Genomic DNA, 22765 nt, shown 5'->3' on the forward strand with positions numbered 1-22765 from the left:
AGAAGAAGTATCTTACAGTAAAATTACTTTGAAGCCAGAGGCGGCTTAGAAATATTAGTTGAAATCTCTTGGTTAAAAGATGAGGAAAGCTTCTTCTAAGTGAAACAGGAACTGGGAAGGGCAGGATCTATTGAAAGAAGAAACACACACACAACCTCCTTCCCCCAAGCACCTAGTGATTCCATTTCTTAGCATTTAATCTGGAGAAACAAACTCCCCTGTACACAGAGAGGCATGTCTGCAAATGTTCACTGTGACACTGTTTATAATAGGGAGAAACTAGAAACAACATAAACACTTAGCAGTGGGAGGATTACGAAATATCACAAGTTACACTGGGGAATACTATGCAACAGCTTTTTAAAAGTAGATAGATCTAGATGAATAACAGCAGAAGGTCTTCAGGACATACTGGTGACGAAAGAAGCAGGCAGTAACAGATACAGACAATGCGATACTGTCTGTGTTAAATCATACACAAAACCATTCTATTATAATCTCTGCATGCAAGTGTAAGGGTGTATGTTCTTAAATACTTGGAAAGAGGTTGGAAAGACAAACAGCAAATTGAAAAAAAACCCAACAATGATTATTTTTAGGAATCAGAGAACTCTGGCCTTATTCTATCATTTTTATAAGGACAAAGTATTTATACACAACTTATATCCTTAAAAATCAGTTTAAGAAAAAGAGGATGGAGGCAAGAGATGAGAAATTCATACACACACAAACTATTTTCTACTTCCAAGCCCAATCCCTTTTTTATTTTCAGCCTCTTTCACTTGTTTATGAAACAAAAAATCTTAACTTTTCATAGGAAAAAGCTTAAGGATGTGACCAAGAGTAAATTAAGCACGTAAAAAAAAATAATTTTAAATGTTAGAAAACCTCTTTTTTATGTCACAGGTAAAGTCAGAAATTTAGGAGGCTTCCTCATGTCACCCAATGACTCCCCTCCAGATGTTTAATTTTTTTCTTTTAAATCTCACTGGAGAAGGTGATCCCATAATCCCCTTTTTTAAATAAGTTCCAGGGTGAGCAACTTATATTTGGGTAGGTGGGGATCAAGACTCCCTCTTACCAAAAAAAAAAACCCCCGAAAAAACAAAACAACAAACTCCTCAAGATACTGAAAACGTGTGTGTGTGTGTGATTCAACTTGATCTGAGATTAAAATACAGGGAAAATTATATACTTTGGTCTCTCCAGAAAACAATTTTCCTCCATAAAATGTACCTTCAACAGGTGAAACCAATTTTCCTCCAAGATGTCTGGAAATTTTTTGATATAACGGGAAACATGGACTCCAATATAATGAACATAAAACCAACTTACTCAAGTTGTGATTGTCCTTTTTTTGTCTCTCTTTGGCCAATGCTCTTGCTTCAGACTCTGTGGGAAAAATATGCGCTGTGCATGTGAATGAAGTCATTAGAAATTAGAATTGTTCAAGGCACACCATAGTGTAAACTACAAAACACCTATTTCTAAAGCAATGGACACTTATATGACTTGAATAAAAATAGGGTTTTAAAATTTGACTTTTAAAAGGCTTGCATTTTTTTCCAAAAGCAACATACATCAAATAAATGCAAAAACTCAGCTTCTACAGAATGGCAAAAGACCTGTAACAAAGATGTCTGACAGGCTATAAACATACACGTACAAATAAGAAAAAAATAAATACTAAAACTATGGGAATTTGCTGTTCATAGTGTATTATCAGGAGTCAAATTTTCTTTTCAGGCAATCGATCTTTTCAGTCTTTCTTTGATATGTTACGAAGGTATGAAAACTAAGCCGAGAGGCTTCCAAATTGGATCTCTAACTGATTAATGGAAATGAACTCATTATTTAAGAACTTGGAGCCGGGTTCTGTCAGAACCTGCTAGAATGAAATGATTCAATGACTCTTAGGGGCAACTATGTACTAGTCTGAGTTTATAAAAACAAAAATAGGCATAGGGTACAGAGGCATTTAGTGGCAACTCCATTTGGAAAAGTCTATTTGCAGAGCAACTCTGGTGAGATCTCTGTGATAAGGGATTACTTTCCCCCTTACAGAGAGCAAAATAAAACAAGAAAAAAAATGTTATTTCACTAATCCCGGGATTCAGGAACCTCTGTTATTTCCTTTTCAGAAGTGATATCCAAAAACGTCACACTATCATTTCAGAACTTTATTTCAAAATAGAAATCTTTTCAGCATTACTTATAGCATATATTTATTATATGGCTATTATTATATGTATTTATATATATAGATAGATACATAAATAAATAATTCAGAAGCTGAATTATTTCAGTTAGGAAGATCAATCCAAATCATTTCCTTTTTTTTTTTTTAACCTCTCACATAGAAGCATGACAGGCAGCTTTTATTCACACACCCTCTACTTCAGTATCCTAACTTTTTTCTTGTTTTCTTTTTGCCCACCCCACCCTGTGGTTCTCTGCCTGTCACCCTCAATCCAGCAACTGTGGACCAACTCTGGTCAAGGCAACCAGTGAACGCCTCTGCCATCTAGTGGCAGCAACCACATCCTTCCCACTGAGGCTGGCCTCTTGGCCTTGGGGAGGAGGGTTCTCTTCCAATTTGGGCATTCCCCTGCAGCCTTAGGGTATTCTTTAGTTTCTTCCTCTCTTAGTAGCTGCTTGCCTGTACATGACTGATAATTATTTTAAAGCTTCCCTGTTCCAATCCCTGTGTGGTTTCTGCTTCCTGACTGGACCCTAATTCAGGTGGGAAAACTAGACTTCATAAAGATAATGTTTTTTCCTCTTAGGTCAGATTTGCTGACTCCCAAGCCTATTCTGTTTTGTCTACATTAGGCTACCTACCAAACTATTAGTGGTCTGAACCTCATTTCCTGTTCCTTTTCTCCTTTTCTTGCCATTTTACCCTTGTCCAGTCTGTACTGGTCATTTTCTAAGATATCAGTGACTCTAGAAGTATATTGTCTGTTATATCTGCCTTTTTAAAAAATTTAATAAATGTATATCCCTTTCACCCATTTCCTCCTCCTACCCCCAGCTTCTGTTGTTTTCTTTTCTTTTTGAAGAAACAATCATATACATAATTCAAAACTCTACTTTGCACTCAGGAACTTTACACATGTCACTCTAACCATATTTTACCATTATTTAATACAGATTTCATTTAGCTATCTTTTCTAAGACTTCATTGTACTTTTCCTTCCTGTACAGTATCTACTTGTTTGTTGGCTTTTGATGGTTTTTATGCATTAATTAATCATCTTTTTTTAAACCAAATCAATGATTTTTTTTAAAAAATTCTTTCTTCTGCCACGATTTTCTGAAGTTTTTTTTTTTTTCAAGACACCCTTGAACAGAAGAGGAATTTTCTGCACCAAATCTATATTCCACAGTCTCAGTCTATTCACCCAATCCTGTAGGATGCAAGGATCAAATAACAAAAAGGGGGATGAGGTGAAGGCCATAAAACCCAGCATGTTGGAATACCAGTTCTAATACAGTTTCATCATGTTTTAATGGCCAAATGCCTTCCCTAAAGTGTTAAACAAAAATGGAGAAATAGGTACTTTCACACTTGCCTCAAGAACAAATGATACCCATTGCTCCACTTGATGATTTATTTTTTCACTCCGTGTAAAAACTCTTTTGCACATGATACAGCAAAAATAACAGGAGGCATCTGAAGATGTAAGAAATATATTCTTACCCGATCCCAACTGTGGGCTTGAATGTGTGTCAAAGGAAAATTCAGACCAGGGTTCTCAAACTCAAAGGTTTCTAGGGGCCGAGCAACTAAGGAAAACACCAGATGGGGAGAGACATCTCATAACTGAAAGTGCTGCCTGCTGCCCTCACCCCAAAAGGGACAGCAGCCATAGACACAATAATGGGTGTCATGGAGTTACAGCAGCCTGATTCCCAGTATCTCAAGAAATACTGGAAACAAAGATTTTCAAAGATACATCCTCTATCTTAAAATATGGCTCAATGTTTTAACCACTGCATAGACCTAAAAAAGTATGTCTGCGAGTTGGAAATACTTCTGGAGGTCACTATTTGGATAACTTTGCTTACCAGAAAATTAACAGGAAATCTCTAGTAAGAGATTTTGCTGGGTATTTACCTGAGAGCTCCCTTTTTATGTTGGGAAGGTTGGCTGGGCAGGAGTTGCTGATGGTGAGGCCCGGTGGTGGCAGGCCTTGATTCCCATAAAGGTCAATCAAGTTTCCAGAGACAGGTAACTAGAGAGAGAGAAAGAGTAACGGAAATGAATTGTTGAACGATTCCTAAGTTATTCAGCTAAAACCCATATCCTATTCCAGACTTTATTTAAAAGAAATGATTTGATGTAAAAAGATATTTTTTAACATAGGAAAAGATGAGATGTTTACCTTTTCATTCATTCACAGATATATGGTCTCCTTAGGGGGTTCCCCTTAGTGACAGGAAAGGAGGCAGAATCTCACGCCCATAAGATCACTCTGCTACCCAGCTTATAGGTTTATTTTGAGCATGGAGACAAAGGATAACGTGCGAACTCATTATTTAGCACATGTAGTAGCTTATAGAAGACACCCAGTAAATATTGTCTATTATTATAGGTAGGGTTATATGTGGCATGGCTTTGTTACCAAATCACGTTTTTCATCAAAGTCAACTTTTTTCCTTCCTTCTCTTCCTCTCTCCCTTATTTCTTTCTCTCTCTTTATAAGGAAAAGCAATTAACAGTGTTTTCTTATTTGAAAAGAAATGGTTTCCTTACTGCTAAAAAGCTATTTTCCTTGAAACTGAAATCTTTCACAAAGCCACAAGAGGGAGCCCACTGGCTTTCATAAAAGAACAAAACTTTACGTTTGAAAAAAAAAAAAGACTGAAAGAAATATTTAGCTTTCCTAAACTATCTTCTGAGTGTTTGTCTCTTGTTCTGAATTGAATATTTTCAAGTAATGAACCCGTTTTTTTCCCAACGAGTTCCCTTTGCAACATATGCATTTTCCTGTAACTAGTTCACCGTCATGAGTTTGATGCACCCGTTTTTGTAGATGAAAGAGATCCAAGACATTTCCTCTTGCCACTCCCTGAAATAAAGTTCTAAATATTAATTGTTGGGAAATAGGTGGCTTCACTATTTCCACGGCAGACACTTCCCATTTCCAGCTTAACTTAAATAATTTCTGTAACTATTATTACCAGGTGAGATTTTATGTCATTCAGCCCTTCCCTTACTTGATTATACACTCTGAATCTGAGAAAAGTAAATTTAGATAACATTTAAGTATGATTAAACTGTTTAGTAATCAAGAGGTACCTGGTAAAGGCTGTACCACAATACAACACATTTCACTCTTTCAAATAACCACTAACATACAGATGAAATTGTGTAGAATCAAATGTGTTTCCCCTCATGGGTAGCCATCAGCCATTGTATTCCTACCATGGCTTCTAAATAAATACTCTATGAACTTAAACTCCTAGCTAGAGAGATGGGGGCGGGCTGTGCACAGAATAAGATATTTTCCAACACGTTAATATGACATTTGCTCTGATATAACTGGGGTTGGGGGCAGGTAGCACAGACAGATCAGCAGGGCACATCTCTCTTCTCCACTCAGTCTTTTGCTCCTTTGTGAAGACAGCATCTAAATCATGTACATAAAATGGATTACACATATCTTACTATACATATGCATATGAACAATGCATTGTGATAATGTAAAATGCCCTTGAACCACATTTCAAGGGCATCTAGCTAAGGAACTGATAAAAAAAAAAGTGACTTTGATTATTAGCTGTCATTTCACTTAGTGGTTTTATACGAAATAGGTCACCTTCTCAGGGTCAGCCTTGCCCTGTGTGTGTTCAGTTTTATTCTTGTCCAACTTAACACAGCAAAGTGAAAGGTGCTCAAATGTCTCAGTACAGCACTGTACAGTCAGAGAGTCAAAACTTACAAAGCTGGTATGACATCTGGTAACCCTTCTAGATTCCAAAGCTTCATCCTCCTATCCTGGAATTTTAGATTTGGGAAGAACTACCAGGTATTAATAAACCAAGAATGTGACTTCAGATTCAATGCCACAAGCTAAAAACAATTGTTTCCATAGCTCGAGAAATATAGATCATATGTATTATGCTTCATATGCAAATTGTATGCAAAGCATGTAATTGTGTTATTACGATAATTTGTTAGAGATAAACAATAGGCAAGTGATAAATGCAACTAGCTTTTTAAAAAAAAACCCTCTAAGTCATCACTGGATCTATATTGAACATATATCTTCTATTATAAGCTCCTCCAGGACAAGAATATATTTTCTAACCACAATGTAAAGGAAGATGTTATATGTACATATATTTAATAAATGCAGACTCACAGAAAAAGAGGGTGAAAAACTCAAAAACTAGGAATAAGACAGAGACAAAGACACAAGGGGCAGGATGGAAACAGGAAGAGAGAGACACAAACCCAAGAGGGGGAGAGAGATGGATGGACAAGTGGGGTGCAAGTGGGGGAAACCCAGAAAGGAATGGATTGGGAAGGGGTTAAAAACTGCAGAGAAGATTGCCTGGACTGACAGCAGTGCTGACCAAAAAGAGAGATGAATTAAAATCTCTATAACAAGACGCGTTATCGGGCACTCCACTGAGGTCAAACCTCATTACTTCCAGTTGAAAAAACAGCTGATAACCCTCTGGAGAGCTCTCTAAAAGATTTCCCGCTTCGGCTGCTTTTCCAATACTTGCTGGTTAGGAGTGGGCAGCGGAGAGTCTGCTGGAATATTTTGCTGGGGAAAATTTAATTTTGTGGGCGCCTACTCTGAGCCAGGCACAGGAGCAGAAAGGCACTTTGTGTAGCTTATCTTGCTGACTCTACAAAAAGGAAAGTCTCGCTGTGTCTGAGTGGAGGTTTTTGATAGGAGGTTCACAATGCATGTTAATTGTAGTATTTGGGGGGCAGGATCAACCTGCTGATGATAACCAATTAGAAACCGCACTTTTCAATTAATCTCCAACTAAACCTGAGCAAATAAAAGCCCAGGTGCTCATTAACCAAGTGTGGATACTCAAATTTAGGAATTCACAGTACAGTCATTTACCGCCTGGGCTTAGGAGTCAGAGACCCGGGTTAGAACCTGCCTGTCATTGACCTGCTACATGATATTAACCTCTCTGAAGTGAGACGTCCCTCTTTGAAAAGTGGCAATCATATCACCCATCTCAGAGGGTTTTGTAAAATGTAAACGAGATAAAAGTAGGTGAAACAGGGCTTCCCTGGTGGCGCAGTGGTTGAGAGTCCACCTGCCGATGCAGGGGACATGGGTTCGTGCCCCGGTCCGGGAAGATCCTACATGCCGTGGAGCGGCTGGGCCCGTGAGCCATGGCCGCTGAGCCTGCGCGTCCGGAGCCTGTGCTCCGCAACGGGAGAGGCCACAACAGTGAGAGACCCAAAAAAAAAAAAAAAAAAAAAAGTAGATGAAACAGAGTACCTGCTTGTTAAGTGACTGACAAACTGCTATGTGTAGTAATATAGGTTTCTGGAAAGTACCGTATACCCAGTCTACAGTTTTTGGACAGTCAAGCTAATTTTCACTTTGATCAACAAAACTGTCTGCCATGTTAACTGCCAAGCATCCCGTTGACCACTGCACCAATTTATTGGACCGCAATGCAGATCTAAGCACAGAAATAAGGGGATCTGCAGAGCTAAAGTGACCACTCACTACCCTAAATCTTCTTCATTGGGGATGATTTTGCCCCTTTCCCCAGGGGACATTTGTCAACATCTAGAGACACTTTGGGTTGTCACAGTGGGATGGCAAGGTGCGAATGACATCCAGTGGGTAGAAGGCAGGGATTCTGCTAAACATCCTACAATGGACAGGACAGTCTCCATAACAAAGAATTATCCATCTCAAATGTCAATAGTACCAAGGTTTGAAAGACTCTGCTGTAAATGATGGCTTATGCTCTTTGTATTAATGACTGTGACTTGTTGAAGCCACTCAGAGGAAGGCTGATTAAAATAATATGGCTTTCTAATTAGAAATGAGTCTCCTAGCCATGCAAATTTAAGAAATGATTCTGTGGTTCCCCGTCTGAATTAGAAAAATCCCCTCATAAACACGGTTAACATCAAAATTAGGTCAAAATAACACCTTTGGAGCTAAGGAAGAGGAAGAGGCATCTTCTGTTAACATGGATATATTGTGTCTTTGCTGGGTTTTTATCTAGCACATTAACTTGATGGACAAGATTTCACTTCCAGTGCACAAGCTACACAATGGACAGATGAAAGCCGCAACCTAATTAGGACAAATAAAGAGAAGGTAGACACACGTGAGTATGTGCCCTAAACTTGGTCTGAATCAAGTTCTTCAGTGCTCTACCAAAATGAATATTTTTCCAAGTAAATGATAATTGTAAAATGTTATTATTTTTTCTCTCTGGATGGTCCCCTTCTCTGAATATCAATTGAGTACTGTTAGCACAAGTAAACTGGGACTTTTATTCTTTGTTTGTGATGGTACAAGAGAGCCCTTGTGCTCTCAGAATAGTTATTTCTAGACTCCAATTCCCTTAGGATAGTTTCCTCTCTAAGTGTTCCTTCCACTTTATTTTTTAAAGTAGTTTACTTGAAATAGACCATTTCAAAGAATCAAATAAAAGGAAAAATGCCCAATGTAAAGGACATTCAGTTTAAACTTCCCTGTGGGGAAAAAAAAATTAAAACATTAGTAAGTTGTAGTGGCTTTGTTATTTAATTTTGACAATTAAAACCCAAATTTATCATGAACAAGAGCTAGTAACTAACATTCAGTGACAGCATGTCAGGCAAGACTGTCCTAAATGTTTTTTTGTAGATTAACTCTTATAATTTTCACATGGATTCTATTGTTTTAGATGCTACTATCGTCCCCATTTTCCAGAGAAGGAAAGTGAGGCAGGGAAGACAAATAACTCACTCCAGAGTATGTACTGAACTCAGATGTCTGGCTCAGAGTCTGTGTTCCAAACCTCTATGTTACAGTCTTTCCGCCCGTAGTAAAATGCTAAAATAGTTTGTTGTGGGAAAGCTCTGGTGCGGGGGAACACAGAAGAGAAATGCATGCTGGGACAAAGTCAGTGACTCCTGAGCGAGGCTGCAGGTTACTCCTCTCCTGACTGGGAATTAATTAAAGTCTACCTGGGGGTTCGTTCCTATCTGGGAACTCCCCTGAGATGGCCTCTCTGCTTCTGAATTATCCTTCTCCATTCAAGGTCTAAAGTGGTCTCCTCTTCTAAACTTGTAAGCCCAATGAGACCAGGAAGGAGACCTGAGTCATTTGCATCCACAGCACCTTACCCAGCACTGGTCACATATGAGGTCTTTAATAAATTCTAAATCGATCTTAAAATGAGTTCAGGAGCAATCGGATAATGAGAGACTAGGATGTCTACTCTAATGTAGACTGACCGAGGAGATGTGGGTTATCAGCCTAAAGGTCACATCTCCAGAAGGGTTGTCACAAGGACGAGTTCTCCATGAGGCAAACTGGGACCCACATGTGGAATTCACAGAGAGACCCACTATGAGAAATATTTCCATTATCGAGTATGATATTATTCTAACGTAGAGTTTCACACATTACAGGTGCTGAGTGAATAACACCCAGAAAAAATGCTATCAAAATTATTTGAAACTATAATACATTACATTTAATAATTTAGATATTGTTGAGTACAAGCTATGTTTCCAACGCTAAATGCTGTACACACTTTATGAGATGACCATGTGAGGTAGAAACAGTGATCAGTCCCATTTTACAGACGGGGAAATGGAGGGCTTTAAGAAGCAAAGTAATGTGCCAGGTCAGACAGTAAATGGCAGACTCAGGATTTGAATCCAGGTCTGATCATAAATCTTCAACTCCCAACCATTGTGCTTTACTGCTTCACTTGTAAGTAGGTGCATATTTTCCACTGGAGGCTTTTAAGAAGCCAAATGCCTGATATTTTGGTGGGGAATACAAAGGATATGCAAGAGGAGGTTAACGCATTGAGTACTAGGTTGGATCAGGTGACACCCAAGGTCCTCACCTTTGGGGAAAAATTTAAAAAGGAATAATTTTTAAAAATCATGCCAATTCTACAGTCCTCTTGAGTGTGCTCAGGTATCCACTTGATGCCACTGGAAAAACGACCACCCTCATCAGCAAAGTTCTTTTGAGACAAGTGCAGTCTGCCTCACGGGATGCGCAAAAGTTGGAAGCAAGAGGGTTCCACAGAAGCCCACCAAGGGCTCAAAGAAGTTGGGAAGAGTTTGGCACGGAAACATTTGTCAGAAAGAATATTTAGCTCTTTCAAAATGAGGGGGTGGGTTTAAATGGACAGTAAATTGACAAAACTAAGGATCCCAGAAGAAGATTAGAGGTTTCGAGGGGAGTCATCCTTAACCCTCAAGACTTCAAGTAAGTGACTTAAAGGACTGGATCAAGATAGATAAGAACACTTAACTATAAAAAATTGGTTTTCTAGGGATTTCAGTATAAATAAGTAAGAGCTACCACATTCCCTTCCCAAGGAAATTTACTATTGGAATTTAGTCTTTAAAACTTTTTTGTGTGTATGTGGGGTAAAAAACATATGACCTGAAATTTCCCATCTTAACTATTTTTATTGGGTTGGCCAAAATGTTCGTTTGGGTTTTCTGGGAAAACCCGAACAAACTTTTTGGCCAATCCAATACGTGTACAGTTCAATTGTGTTAGGTATGTTCACATTGTTGGGCAACACATCTCCAGAACTTTTTCATCTTGCAAATCTGAATCTCTATACCCATTAATAACAACTCCCTTTTACCCCCTTACCATCAAGGAAGTTAGTCTTTTAAAAACTAATTACTAAAGAATATGATAGTCTCATGGCATTGCTCGTATAGAAAACAGAAAAGGATGGGACTAGGCCTTCAAAGATGTACCGAGGAGTCCTGGCTCTGACACATCCGAGATGTGTAATCTAGGGCAACACAAGCTAACTTTTCCTAACCCTAAAATGGAGGGCAATGACCCAAGGAATTCCTGCAAGGACCAAATAAGACAAAAATGGAAGGAGTGAAAGAAAATGAACTCTACAAGCAAGGCTCCAAACTGCAGAGAGGAATAAGTGACAGAGAAGAGCAAATATGACCCCTGATTAATTAACTAAAATTGGAATAAATCTGCTGTTGAAGAAGGGTAACTTGAATGTCACTCTATCACCTGTGAATAATAAGGGATCTCCTTTAAAAAGTGCATTAACTTTTCAGGCCAACTAGAAAACCACTGTAAATAACACAGTGCAGAGTATTTCCCTTGGCAGCAGTGTCCTAAGTTGGGCATCACATGTCAAAGGCAACTGGAAGATCTAACGTGCTACTGAAAGTGGACTTGGACTCCAGGGAATGCAGAGCTTCATCATGGGGTTACTGATAAACTCATGAGAAATTCTTAATTTCTGATGTCTAAGTCATTTATTTGCGATCCTGAGATACTTCTCTGCCTCATCATCAATACATTTCTCAGTGAATCACTTGCAAAGATAAACTGAAAATTCAGGAGAAGGGAGAAAACACTGGAAATAATGTCACAAGATTTTCTTTTAGAAAAAAAGATCACCGATACCGTATTTGCCATTTGCAAGGCGGGATCCATCAGGCCCAGGATTTCTTCATTATAACTTGATTCTAGGCTAATGATGTCATCGATTACATCATCCATCTGAAGGAAAAAGGCAATGGAAAACAGACAGATATAAGCAAAAACTGTGCAAAGCAACCCAAAAAGAAATCCATGGTCTTTCCTGACCCAAAGCAATAACATTCTTTAGTTAGATTCTAAAAGGTAACTGTCCTCTTCCTCCCCAAATAAGAATATTATTGAAGACCATTAACACTAATGGGTGATGAGGATGACATACGCAACCAGCACTTAGTGAGTGATTACTAGGTGCCAGACACTGGGCGCAGGACTTTTTATGGGCTAGGTGATTTGTCCTGACAATAACCCTACCAGGGTAGGTGCTATTATTATAGCAATTTTCCAGGTGAGATATATGAGAAGCAACTTGCCCAAAGTCACACTTCAGAGAAGGGTTAGAGCCACAGTTTGAACCATGCTCTGAACTTTTATGCAAAACTGCCTGCCTTAAACAAGAAAGATGAACCAGGAAATTTCATCTTGAATGACAGCTGCCTTTTCCTTTTCTCCTCTAAAGACTATGCCCTGTACCTTTCCCACACCCTCCTTGGAATAAAAAACCACAGATGGCAATTCAGCCCTTTGCTCCCACAGGGGTGTGTGGGGCACTGTGGCTCCCAGGCCACTGGGTATCCCTGCACTAATCTTACAAGGACTTGTAAAATAAGTTTCTCCTCGTACAGCTGCCAGCGTGCTTGGCACTCCCAGAGGAGTACACCAGGACGAGGTTATCATTACAGTCGTGGAGCTGACATTCCCTCTAGATCAATTTTATTCCTGTAGTACCAAAACATTAGTTATGATAATAAACAACAGTGATTACATGTGCATTGCAGCAGTTGCAAAGACAAGTCTGTGGAAACATTTCTTCGCAAACACCTTATATATTTGAGCTACTTGGTGTGCATGTGCACACACGCTTGGGTCTTAATCGTCCTTCACAAGTACACAATGAAATCTCAGAACTCAGAGGGATGCTCCTTTGTGTCTCTTTGCCATTTTCTAATTAAAGAAGACGGGCTCCAACATCATGGGGCTTGCCGGAATCCTGGTTCTCCCACTTTCTGGATTGGGGTAACACCCTTAATCTTTAAGAGCCTCAGTGTCCCAATCTGTACAATGGGGGTAATAATACTCATGGCCTTATTGGATTCTTGTGAGATTTCAGGACAAACCATATAAAGTGCTCACAGTGCCAAGAATACAGTAAACATTCAAAAAATGAGTGGCATTAAGTGACCCCTGAGAATAATTGGAGGTCAGTTTTGAATAACTGTCAGCACACTGTTTCCTTTCCAGGTACACCAGTTGTACCTGTTTCGTTTGCTTGTTTTTAAGAGATGATTTTCTAAATGAGTTGGTAAACTGGAAAATGGGCCAGAAGACTTATGAGCAACCTTTCTTCGTAAATTTTTTATTTTATTTTTAGGGAAATGAACTTAGTGGGCTTGCTATGAGAGAATTTTTTCTCTTATGAAAAGAGTCATACATGTTGATAAAAGGCAGTAGAGAAAAGCAAAAAAAATAAGAATTTTTTTGTTTCTTATTCTTCTTTCTCATATATGTATATACACATTAAAAATACATAAATATATTAATAAATGGGTATAGCATGATTTATATAGCCATTAAGTAGGATGTCATAGAAGAACTTTTCATTATTTGGGAAAATATCCATGATTTATCATTAAATGAATAAAATTTCAAAATATATTTTCCATGAGATTCCATTTTATAAAACAATATATAGATCTCACACACACACACATCTTGGTTTTACAAATATCCTGTCAAAGTTGCTAACCTATAAATTTGTACAGCATATTTTGATGATGCTATCTAAATGAAGTACAGCAGTTTACATTCTATTTTATTAAAATTTATGTATTTTAAGCAGTTTAATGACTTACAGCAACTCAGGGAAAAATGCATTTTAAGTATCATTTCCCTAGTAATTTTTTAATCATGAGACATTATGAAGAAAATAGTTCTGTTCATAGCTTCCTCAATTAAAAAAAAAAAAATCAATGGGGGAAAAAAAAACCCTTAAGTCATCAGGAAAGTGTGATTAGCCACAAATATAGATCCTCATTACAGAGCGTTACATCTTTGGGCTGCTGAGTCATTCAGTACCTGCATGCACGACGCTCGTAAATGCGTGTTCATACTTGGGCATTCGCTCTCCGCCCTGTTTTGTTCTTCAAACTTATAAAATCCCTGCAAAAACACAAGCAAAATCAGCCTATGATCTGGATTTGCAAATGACTTTTCAATGACATATTCACATGAGGCTGATGGAGCGGCAACAAGATGAACTAAGCTTTCTGATAAAGTGTAACCTGACCGAGAAACAAAATAATGAAGGAAGAACTTCTTCCAGCAAATCAGCTTGACAGATGACAAACATGGACAGAGAAGAATAAGATGGTTGGTTTGGGCAAAAGGGAGAAGACTTAGTCCCTCTAGAAATTAAAATCAACCAAACTTCAGAAGAGTCACCTCTGAATCACATGAACATTTCAGAGGACAAAATCCACTAAAATGAAGCTCATCGTCTCATATTTGGAAATAACATATTAAATCACAACCCTCCTGTTAGGTATGCTTCAAATTTTGATGCAATAATTAGCTTGAGGTACATTTGAGTCTTGTCTCCAACCCAGCCTTTACAAAAAGCAGATTTCACCAGCAGTGGCAATTTTATTAGGAAACCGAATTCACCCAGCAAGGAAATCTTTGCTTTTCTGTTAGATTTTCATGTGCTATATTCTTCCAATCCAGCCATGCACACTCTGTGCTTTTTTTTTTTCCTTTCCAACTCAGGGAGCAATAAAAATAACATCCCAGACGTTCACAGCAAGCGGAACTTCTAAACCGCCTGTCCAACACCTTTTCTATTTTTACTCTCCCTTTTCCACCTTTCCCTCTCTCCTTGCATTTTCACTGCTCCGTAAACGGAAAGGAATGGAAGAGAACACTCAGCTAACGAAGCAGAAACGGGGTGGAAGAAAAAGTATCCTCGCGTCTGGGTTCTGCTCTGAGGGGGCCAGGTCCCCTGCCAGGAGCCATAACCCAATAACCCGGGGGTGGTGACAGGGAGAAGAGGCTGGAGGGTGACAGCTAGAATGGGGAATCGGGGACAATGGCCAGCGAAGGTGGCCACGCGGACAGACTGGAGTCCACGGTCAAGTGCGGGAGGGAGATCCAACAGACAGTCATTCAGTGTAAGAAAAAGGAGAGGGGAGGAGACATGAATTACCTCTTTTTCACAGTTGGAGTTAAGTGTAAGCATAGCCATGGGGCTGTTGGGTGCGCTGCTCCCGGGCACTGGTGGCATGACATGATCGCCAGGCTGGTTTGGACATGGCAAGCTCAGGACTTGGTTGGCATGTTTATTTGCTAAAGTGGTAGAAAGGTACTGCTTTACCTGCTGCCTTTGGGCTTGCTGTATGTGGTACTTGGTGGGGTTTTCGAGGTGGGTCTGCACCTGAACATAGCCACGGAGGGAAGAGAAGAGAGCGCTGTTATTGGTGAGTTTCGGACAGCTCTTCTTTCAGGCACAAGCATGAGACGGGCCAGTCCACCAAGAGAATAGATTATTAAGCCCCTGTTAGGTACCAGGCACCGTGCTGATGGATTTTGATACTACTGAAGTTTCAAGGCTAACCCTTAGGATTTGGGGTAGTACTCTGCCCTATTTCCCTGCTAACTGGCGGTCCATCATCTCTTTAAAACCTTGTGCCCTTCTTTTCATGTCTGATGACTAAAAATTTGCCACTATCTGTAGGGCAAAAATTTCCCCAACACACCTGAAAGAGTTTGTTAAGATCAAAACAACAATCTAGAAGAAGGCGCATAACTTGATTCATTTCAGTTTTCCTTGGCAAACAGAACCGCTTTCTGTTTTAAAAAAACACAAAAAACCCTCCTTAAGGAACAACTATAAAGCGGTTGTAGAACGGAAACAGAAACATTCGGATGATTAAATCAACTGGTTGTGGATCAGTTCCTCCCACTTGCATTTGGACATGATTGTTCAACATTTTAATTAAGATCTTAAACTCAACATAAAAAGCAATTCCCCATTAAGCAGTTTCTTTCAAACACATAGCACTTCTATGTATGTGTTTTTGAAGGCATGAATATTAAGCCACCAACATTATTTTTCCCTTCTTTCTTATAGACATTAATAGAGAATAAGAACTCTAAAAAAAAAATCAATGATACTCAATTTAGTCACTTTTTCCTTGATAAACACACTTTAATCTTAGAGCCATGAACAGGAGCTCATGGAGAGAGCACAGCCATGCACCAGGGGAAAAAAAATCCTACTAATATTTACTTTATTCAAAACTGCATTGAATTACTGATTATGGTATCAAACAATAAACAGCATTAAACGGGAAGACATGTACTTATTGAAAACTGTGTCTACTACAATAACATGAAAAGGTGAAACGCTCAATTTATTGATTACATTTCAGAGACTAAATATAAGAATAAAGCTCACCTGATAGTGATTATATTCTAGCATTTCCAGCATAACCACGTTTTAGGTGGCCCCAATCCAACAAATAACGGTAGACTATTCGCTCCCTCTACTTTCTGCAACTCCGATTCGTAGACTGGCATAGAGAAAGTACTATAAACAAGGTATCCCGAGACACCACCGGAAACTTTATCACAGCAGCCCTGCTTATAATAACCTAAGCTAATTAGTTATGCATGTAAAAAAAAAAAGTTCACACAAAGAGCTTTTTTTTGGAAGCCCTACGAGTTTGCTCTTAAATATTGATATCAACCCCCCTGCACCCCACCCAGCTTGACGTCATACTATTTTTTCATAAATATAAAAGAACCTTTTTAAGGGATGAGCTATCAAAGTCAAACTCACTGTCAGATCAAGGCCAATTCACTATTCATCTTTAGTTCCAGTAGTATTAATAGACAATGGTATTTCTCTTTCAGCAATAGGTTAAAAGCTAGATGCCCCCTTTGGAGAACATTGCCTAAAAGCTACACATGAGACTCTTCTAATGGCCGAATAACTCAGCCCTTCCAAATGCAGAAAGAGTGTCTTTTAGTATGGGGGAGTCGCTGATGAACTTTCAAGTTCAACAGCCTCATCTTGCATCCTGGTCTCAATGTGCATCTTATTCTTAACTGGACAGATATATAAATTTCCTACTGACCTTGCATCAGGAAGAGGGGGAGCTATTCTAAATAGAAAAGGAAAAATACATACATACAGAGGCAGTTTTGGATATATATTTATATGGAAAATAAGAAATACACATCTCTCCAATTTAATCCTCAAATTAGGAAGCATAAAAATTTTCACTAAAAAATCTTTTAATATAATTCTTGGGGCCAGAGAAGAATAAGAGTTATCATAGACACAACTGATGCATTTACAGATTTCCTTATTCATTCCACTATTTACTGTTATTATGTGCTAAACACTGTGCAAGGCACAGAATACACACTGTGAGCAAGTAGACGTAATTGCCAGGTTTATGACCCTGAGAGTCTGGGGGGAAGCAAAGGAAGATAAAAGGCAAACAAATATATATCTAAAAATTATGATAACGGTTGATATGCACTACTGAATTGGCGAGATACTTTAAGCACAAGAATTTGAAATTCAATAATTCCATCCAAATGCCCAGGATAATGAAGTCCTTTAGTTGACAACCTCAAATTGTTTCAAATGACTGACCTAACATGCACACAGAGGTTCACAGAGACATTTTAAGTTTCATAAAGGGTCCAGACACGATAATGATGAGGACAATAGACATTTCTAAAATAAACATAAAATGAGGGCAATGGGTGTAATGTGCTTATTTCACGATTACACTTTAAACATAAGGGGCTGCACGTTTAAAAATAAATGTTAATTCACTGGCAGATCCTTATTTTTAATGAATCAGAATTTTAAGCTTCAGTAAGGAAAAAAGCAACTTGTTCTCTATTTGGCATTGTCAGTGAGGTCTTTACTACAACCAGGTTGGGGTAGTCAGAGTGGGATGTATTTTTGCCGTTTTACTGTCAGTGTCTTTTTAAGTAAGTTGAGAACAGATTGGCTATAAACAGTATGGAGAAGACGGAACATACCCAGATGTCTCCACTCCAAACACCTAAAACAGGTAACATAAATGAGGTCATGATCTGTGGTGTGCAATAGGGAGTGGTGAGGCCTGGGGCAAACTAGAGGGTGGATATTTCATCTAAAAGGAAGAGCTAACATAATCTGCAACTGATTGTGGCCATATGGGAAAACTATTCCAGTCTAGCTAGACCTTCCAATTTTTCAATTTAGTTGGCAATCTGAACTTGTTTTTTAAATGAAATCTCCCAGATTACAAAAATGACACCAAATTGTTTGATTTTTCATATTGTAGAAGACAAATCAAACAAATCTGTCGGCTGGACTCAGCCCACAAGCCAGTAGAATGTGGTCTCTGCTCTATAATGCCCACAGGAGAATCTTCCTATCTACATTCCCTGCGGGGGGGGATGGCCTAGGTTTTAAGAAGTTAGTTCCTCTTCTGAGAACTTAGCATCAAATCCAAGCACTCCTGGTGCTTCTCTGACAGGGATATCATGCCTGACAGCACAGTCAACAGAAGAATTAAGAAGTTGAAACCTGGGTTCAAATTCAGACTTTGCAGCTTACTACTTTTATGACCTTCTGCAAGCCATTAACCTTTCCAGGCCTTCATCACATCATGTGCTCAATGGGAATGACAAGAGAACCTGCCTCTTAGAGGTGTTTTCAGTATTAAATGAAATCACACCTCTACCAGGCTTAGCAACCTATCTCAAACAGCAATTCTCAAACTTTCTTTTTTGTCCTAGGACCCTTTTAGACTGTTTTAATTTCTTGTGTTTATGCAGGTTGTATCTATCCATATTTCTCATCTTAGGAATTAAAACTAAGAGATTTTTAAAACATAAGATTATCCACTAGCACATAGTCCACTGGCCATTAGAACAATGACATTTTAACACATCATGTAGCCTCTGTAAAACTCTTCTGTATATAGATATCCCTCAGAATCCATGGGGATGGGTTTCAGGACCCCTTCAGACAGCAAAATCCACAGATGCTCAAGTCCCTAATATGAAATGGCATAGTACTGTATGTGAGAGATGAGCATGAAAAAAGGAAAATAACCTCTCGGTATTATTATGAAAGTAGTTTTGACCTGACAGAACTACAGGAGTCTTGGAGACCCCCAGGGCTCTCTGAGACACTTTGAGAAGCACTGATCTGGAACAGTTAGTACTGTTGCATTATCTCCACCCCATCCTAGCCATGCCACCCCCACCGTGTGGTGGTGGTGTGTGACACAACCTCTGGGTGTGTTGCTTCCCTCATATCCAGAAGATGCTGGAAGGAAGCACTAACTGCCCTAACTTCTCATAACATTATTATGAGGCTCTATACTACAGTCCTCGGAATATTTTCAAAGCCACATAAATATAAGGTTCTGTGTTCAGCCATCCTAAATCATAGCTTTTTAGTGAGTGATTTCCCTTTCATTAATTTTTAAATAGCCAAACAAGCATGCCACTGAAAACATATGTGGTGTTAAATATCTGCATGATTTCCTAATAATTTTTTCATGTTTTTGACCTTGAAACCAACTATACCACAGAATTCGGATACCAAAAGTTGGGTATTGCTGAGCACTAGAAGCCCAGACCACAAAATAAAGCTGGAATACTTCTTACTCTATCAAAATACAGTATTTTATTGACGTAACTTATATTTCACATAAATAAAGTATGTTAGCTATCTGGATCAAGGGCAAAAATCCACTGGCTTTGAAACTTTTCTTCCTTTATTACTACTACTATCTCCTTGCCCTTTTTCCTTTCTTCATTCAGATCCTGAATTGATAGCAAAAGAACTGGAATAAATCACATTCTAATTGTCACAGTTTAGCTTCGCCACTTCCCAGGTGACACTGACAGGTTATTTTCCAGCAGTTTCATTCTAAAGAGATCCTGGAGCACATCAGTGTAAGATGGTGCCTGCCGATACTATCAAATTGGCTGACAAAAGAATTCACTGCAGGAAAAAATATCCCCACCTGATGTTCACTGTCCTTCTATTCCCTCTACTATTTGTAAACCAGAATAAAAATAAAATTAAGCGAGGATTCCCATGATCCTTTTAGTTTAGAATTGATTTTACTTTTTTAACAAGTCAACAAAGTATTTAGATTTCTCATTTTGTGTTTAGAGAGAGAATGTGTTCTTTTGCTCAGTAAGTTGAAGAAATAGTAAAAGGATTATAATTCAATCAATTGTTATCCACTACCACGCCCAAACCACTATTCTTTTCATACTGTTTTTTAAAGGACTATGTACAGAGATGGTCAATGATGCAATCGCCATCCCTGAGAAAATGGTGAAACAAAGGAAGCTAGCTTTCTGAAATAATTTGAGCAAAGTCTTGCCCAGGGTCACATCTGAGAGGTGCCAAGATTCTTTTCAGTCCCACAATTATAACACTACCACGAAAGAAAACACCAGTCCAGAACACATGTTCTCACTCAGTCGTGTTTGCTGTACAACCTGTACAAAGGTCTCCCTAGCAAAAAAGAAGGACAACAAGAATACGAATCCTGACCTAAGACAGAAGAATCAAAATCATATGCAGACAAATAATAAATGCTGGAAGAGGGTGTGTAGAAAAGGAACCCTCCTATACTTTTGGTGGGAATGTAAATTGGTGTAGACACTATGGAGAACAGTATGGAGGTTTCTCAAAAAACTAACAGTAGAGTTGCCGTATGATCCAGCAATCCCACTCCTGGGCATATATCCATAAAAGACGAAAACTCTAATTTGAAAAGATACATGTACCTCTATGTTCACAGCAGCGCTATTTACAATTGTCAAGACATGGAAGGAACTTAAATGTCCATCAACAGATGAATGGATAAAGAAGATGTTGTATATATACACAATGGACTATTACTCAGGCATTAAAAAGAATAAAATAATGCCATAGGTAGCAACATGGATGGACCTAGAGTTGATCATACTAAGTAAAGTAAGTCAGGCAGAGAAAGACAAATACCATATGATATCACTTGTATGCGGAATCTAAAAAAATGATACAAATGAGCATATTTACAAAAAAGAAAACAGACTCTCAGACATAGAAGACAAACTTATGGTTTTCCAAAGGGAAAAGCAGGGGTGGGAGGGGAAAAATTAGGAGTTTGGGATTAACAGATACACACTGCTATATATGAAACAGGTAAACAACAAGGTCCTACTGTACAGCATAGGGAACTATAGTCAATATCTTGTAATAACCTATACTGGAAAAGAATCTGAAAAAGAACAGATATATACATATGTATAATAATCACTTTGCTGTACAACTGAAACTAATACAGCATTGTAAATCAACTATACTTCAATTTTAAAAAGTCATATGCAAACAAAAAGCAAAAACAATGAGTACTTAAATAAAAGAAAATCAGAAGTGACCAAGGTTGATATGCCCAGGTCCTTTTCTCTATCACAGGGATCTGCCCACCTGCCCAATCAGGCCTGTTCCCTGTTTTTGTATGGCCTAGAAACTAAGAATAGATTTTATATTTTTCAATGGTTGAAAACCATCAAAAGCAGAATGATATCTCATGATACATGAGAATCCTATGAAATCCAAATTTCAGTGTGCATAAATAAAGCTTCCTGGCACACAGCCCCGTCCATTCGTTTACATGTTGTCCACGCTGAGCCCACACTACAGCATCAGAGCCCATGTGGCCCCCAGAGCCTAAAATATCTACTGTTTACAGAAAATGTCAACCAGTGCTCTGTAAGAAAGTTTTACCAATCTAGAATTCAGCTTTCCTATTATGTTGAAGCTTTAGCAAGGTTTGAAGAATGAGGTGGTTTTTCTAAAGAGAAATAGTATATGTATAAATAATTTTATAGTTGCTTTTCCATATAACTGGGCATAAGAACACAGGATATGCTTATTACCTCCTACTTATGATATGTCATAAGTACCAAGATTTTTTAAAACACAGAAAACAATTAGCATTCATTCACTCAAAATTGTCTACCATGTACCTGATGCTGTGCATTTTATATGTTCATTCCTAGCCTAGGTCAATTCAAAATAAAACTAAGAAATCACTTGGCTAGGCTACAAAGTATTCTTGAAAGCCTCTCCTCACAATTTTTAAAGATCATATGACGACAACTGATTGAATACAGAAGGAACTATGGACTCTGGATTTTCATAGTTTTAACCTCTTATCTTGAGTTGTTACCGTCAGAGAGTATACCCAGTCGTCCTCTTACCAAATACAAAAAGAACTAAATACAGGACTGGGTGCGAGCCTTAATGTCTATATAAATCATCTGGGATCTTGTTAAGTGCTGTGTGAATCTGTAGGTCTGGGGTGCGGCCTAAGGTCCTGCATTTCCAATAAGCTCCCAGGGGATGCCCACCCTGCTGGTCCACAAACCACACCACACCTTGAGTGCAAGGCTTTAACACGTTTACACCTGGACTTCTGCCCCGATCAAAAGACTTATATCTTCACATTCATTCACCAAATACTGTCTGAGTACCAACCAGATGCCAGGCAACTGTCTTCATCTTACACAGGCTGTTTGGGGCAAGGCTCACCCAGAAGACGACATTTAAGCACAGACCTGAAGTTGGGGAAGAAAATGAGCCAGGCAGATGGGTGGCAAGAGAAACCCAGCAAAGTACAAAAGTCCTCAGGTGTGAGGAAGCCTCCCATGCTCAGGGAACTGCAAGGAGGCTCTTCACACACATTCTTTCCTTGGCTGCTTCTTGACCGCACTCGCCTGGTTTTCTTCCTGCCTCTTTCTCAGTGGCCTTTGTGAGTTTTCTCCTCTTCTCTCCCTCGTAAATGTCAGAACGCCTCAAGGCTCAGAGCTTGATTTCCTCTCTCTGCACGCACAGCCCTGGTGACCTAATTTAAACACTGGATTTAAACACTCTGTTTAGATGTCCTGAACTCCACACTCAGCTCCACCTGCTT

The 22765-nt window shown here is 38.8% G+C and overlaps 1 protein-coding gene across 8 annotated transcripts in view; it reads right to left on the reverse strand.

Moving 5' to 3' along the window:
* MITF (melanocyte inducing transcription factor) overlaps nucleotides 1-22765 on the reverse strand; it is a 226408-nt gene that overhangs the window by 16587 nt on the left and 187056 nt on the right. For 3 of the 8 annotated variants that reach the window (XM_024747051.1, XM_024747050.1, XM_024747053.1), the window contains exons 3-7: nucleotides 14971-15198; nucleotides 13845-13928; nucleotides 11637-11732; nucleotides 4121-4238; nucleotides 1336-1392 (exon numbers count right to left, since the gene is read on the reverse strand). In XM_024747051.1, coding sequence (XP_024602819.1) covers nucleotides 1336-1392; nucleotides 4121-4238; nucleotides 11637-11732; nucleotides 13845-13928; nucleotides 14971-15198 — 583 coding nt within the window. Of the gene's footprint in view, nucleotides 1-1335; nucleotides 1411-4120; nucleotides 4239-11636; nucleotides 11733-13844; nucleotides 13929-14970; nucleotides 15199-22765 lie in introns of all 8 variants that reach the window. The other 5 variants (XM_024747049.1, XM_024747048.1, XM_024747052.1 and 2 more) reach the window with 3 other exon arrangements.

The sequence above is a fragment of the Neophocaena asiaeorientalis genome, unplaced genomic scaffold, assembly GCF_003031525.2.
Source record: "Neophocaena asiaeorientalis asiaeorientalis breed wild unplaced genomic scaffold, Neophocaena_asiaeorientalis_V1.1 scaffold130, whole genome shotgun sequence".
Classification (NCBI taxonomy): Eukaryota; Metazoa; Chordata; class Mammalia; order Artiodactyla; family Phocoenidae; genus Neophocaena; species Neophocaena asiaeorientalis.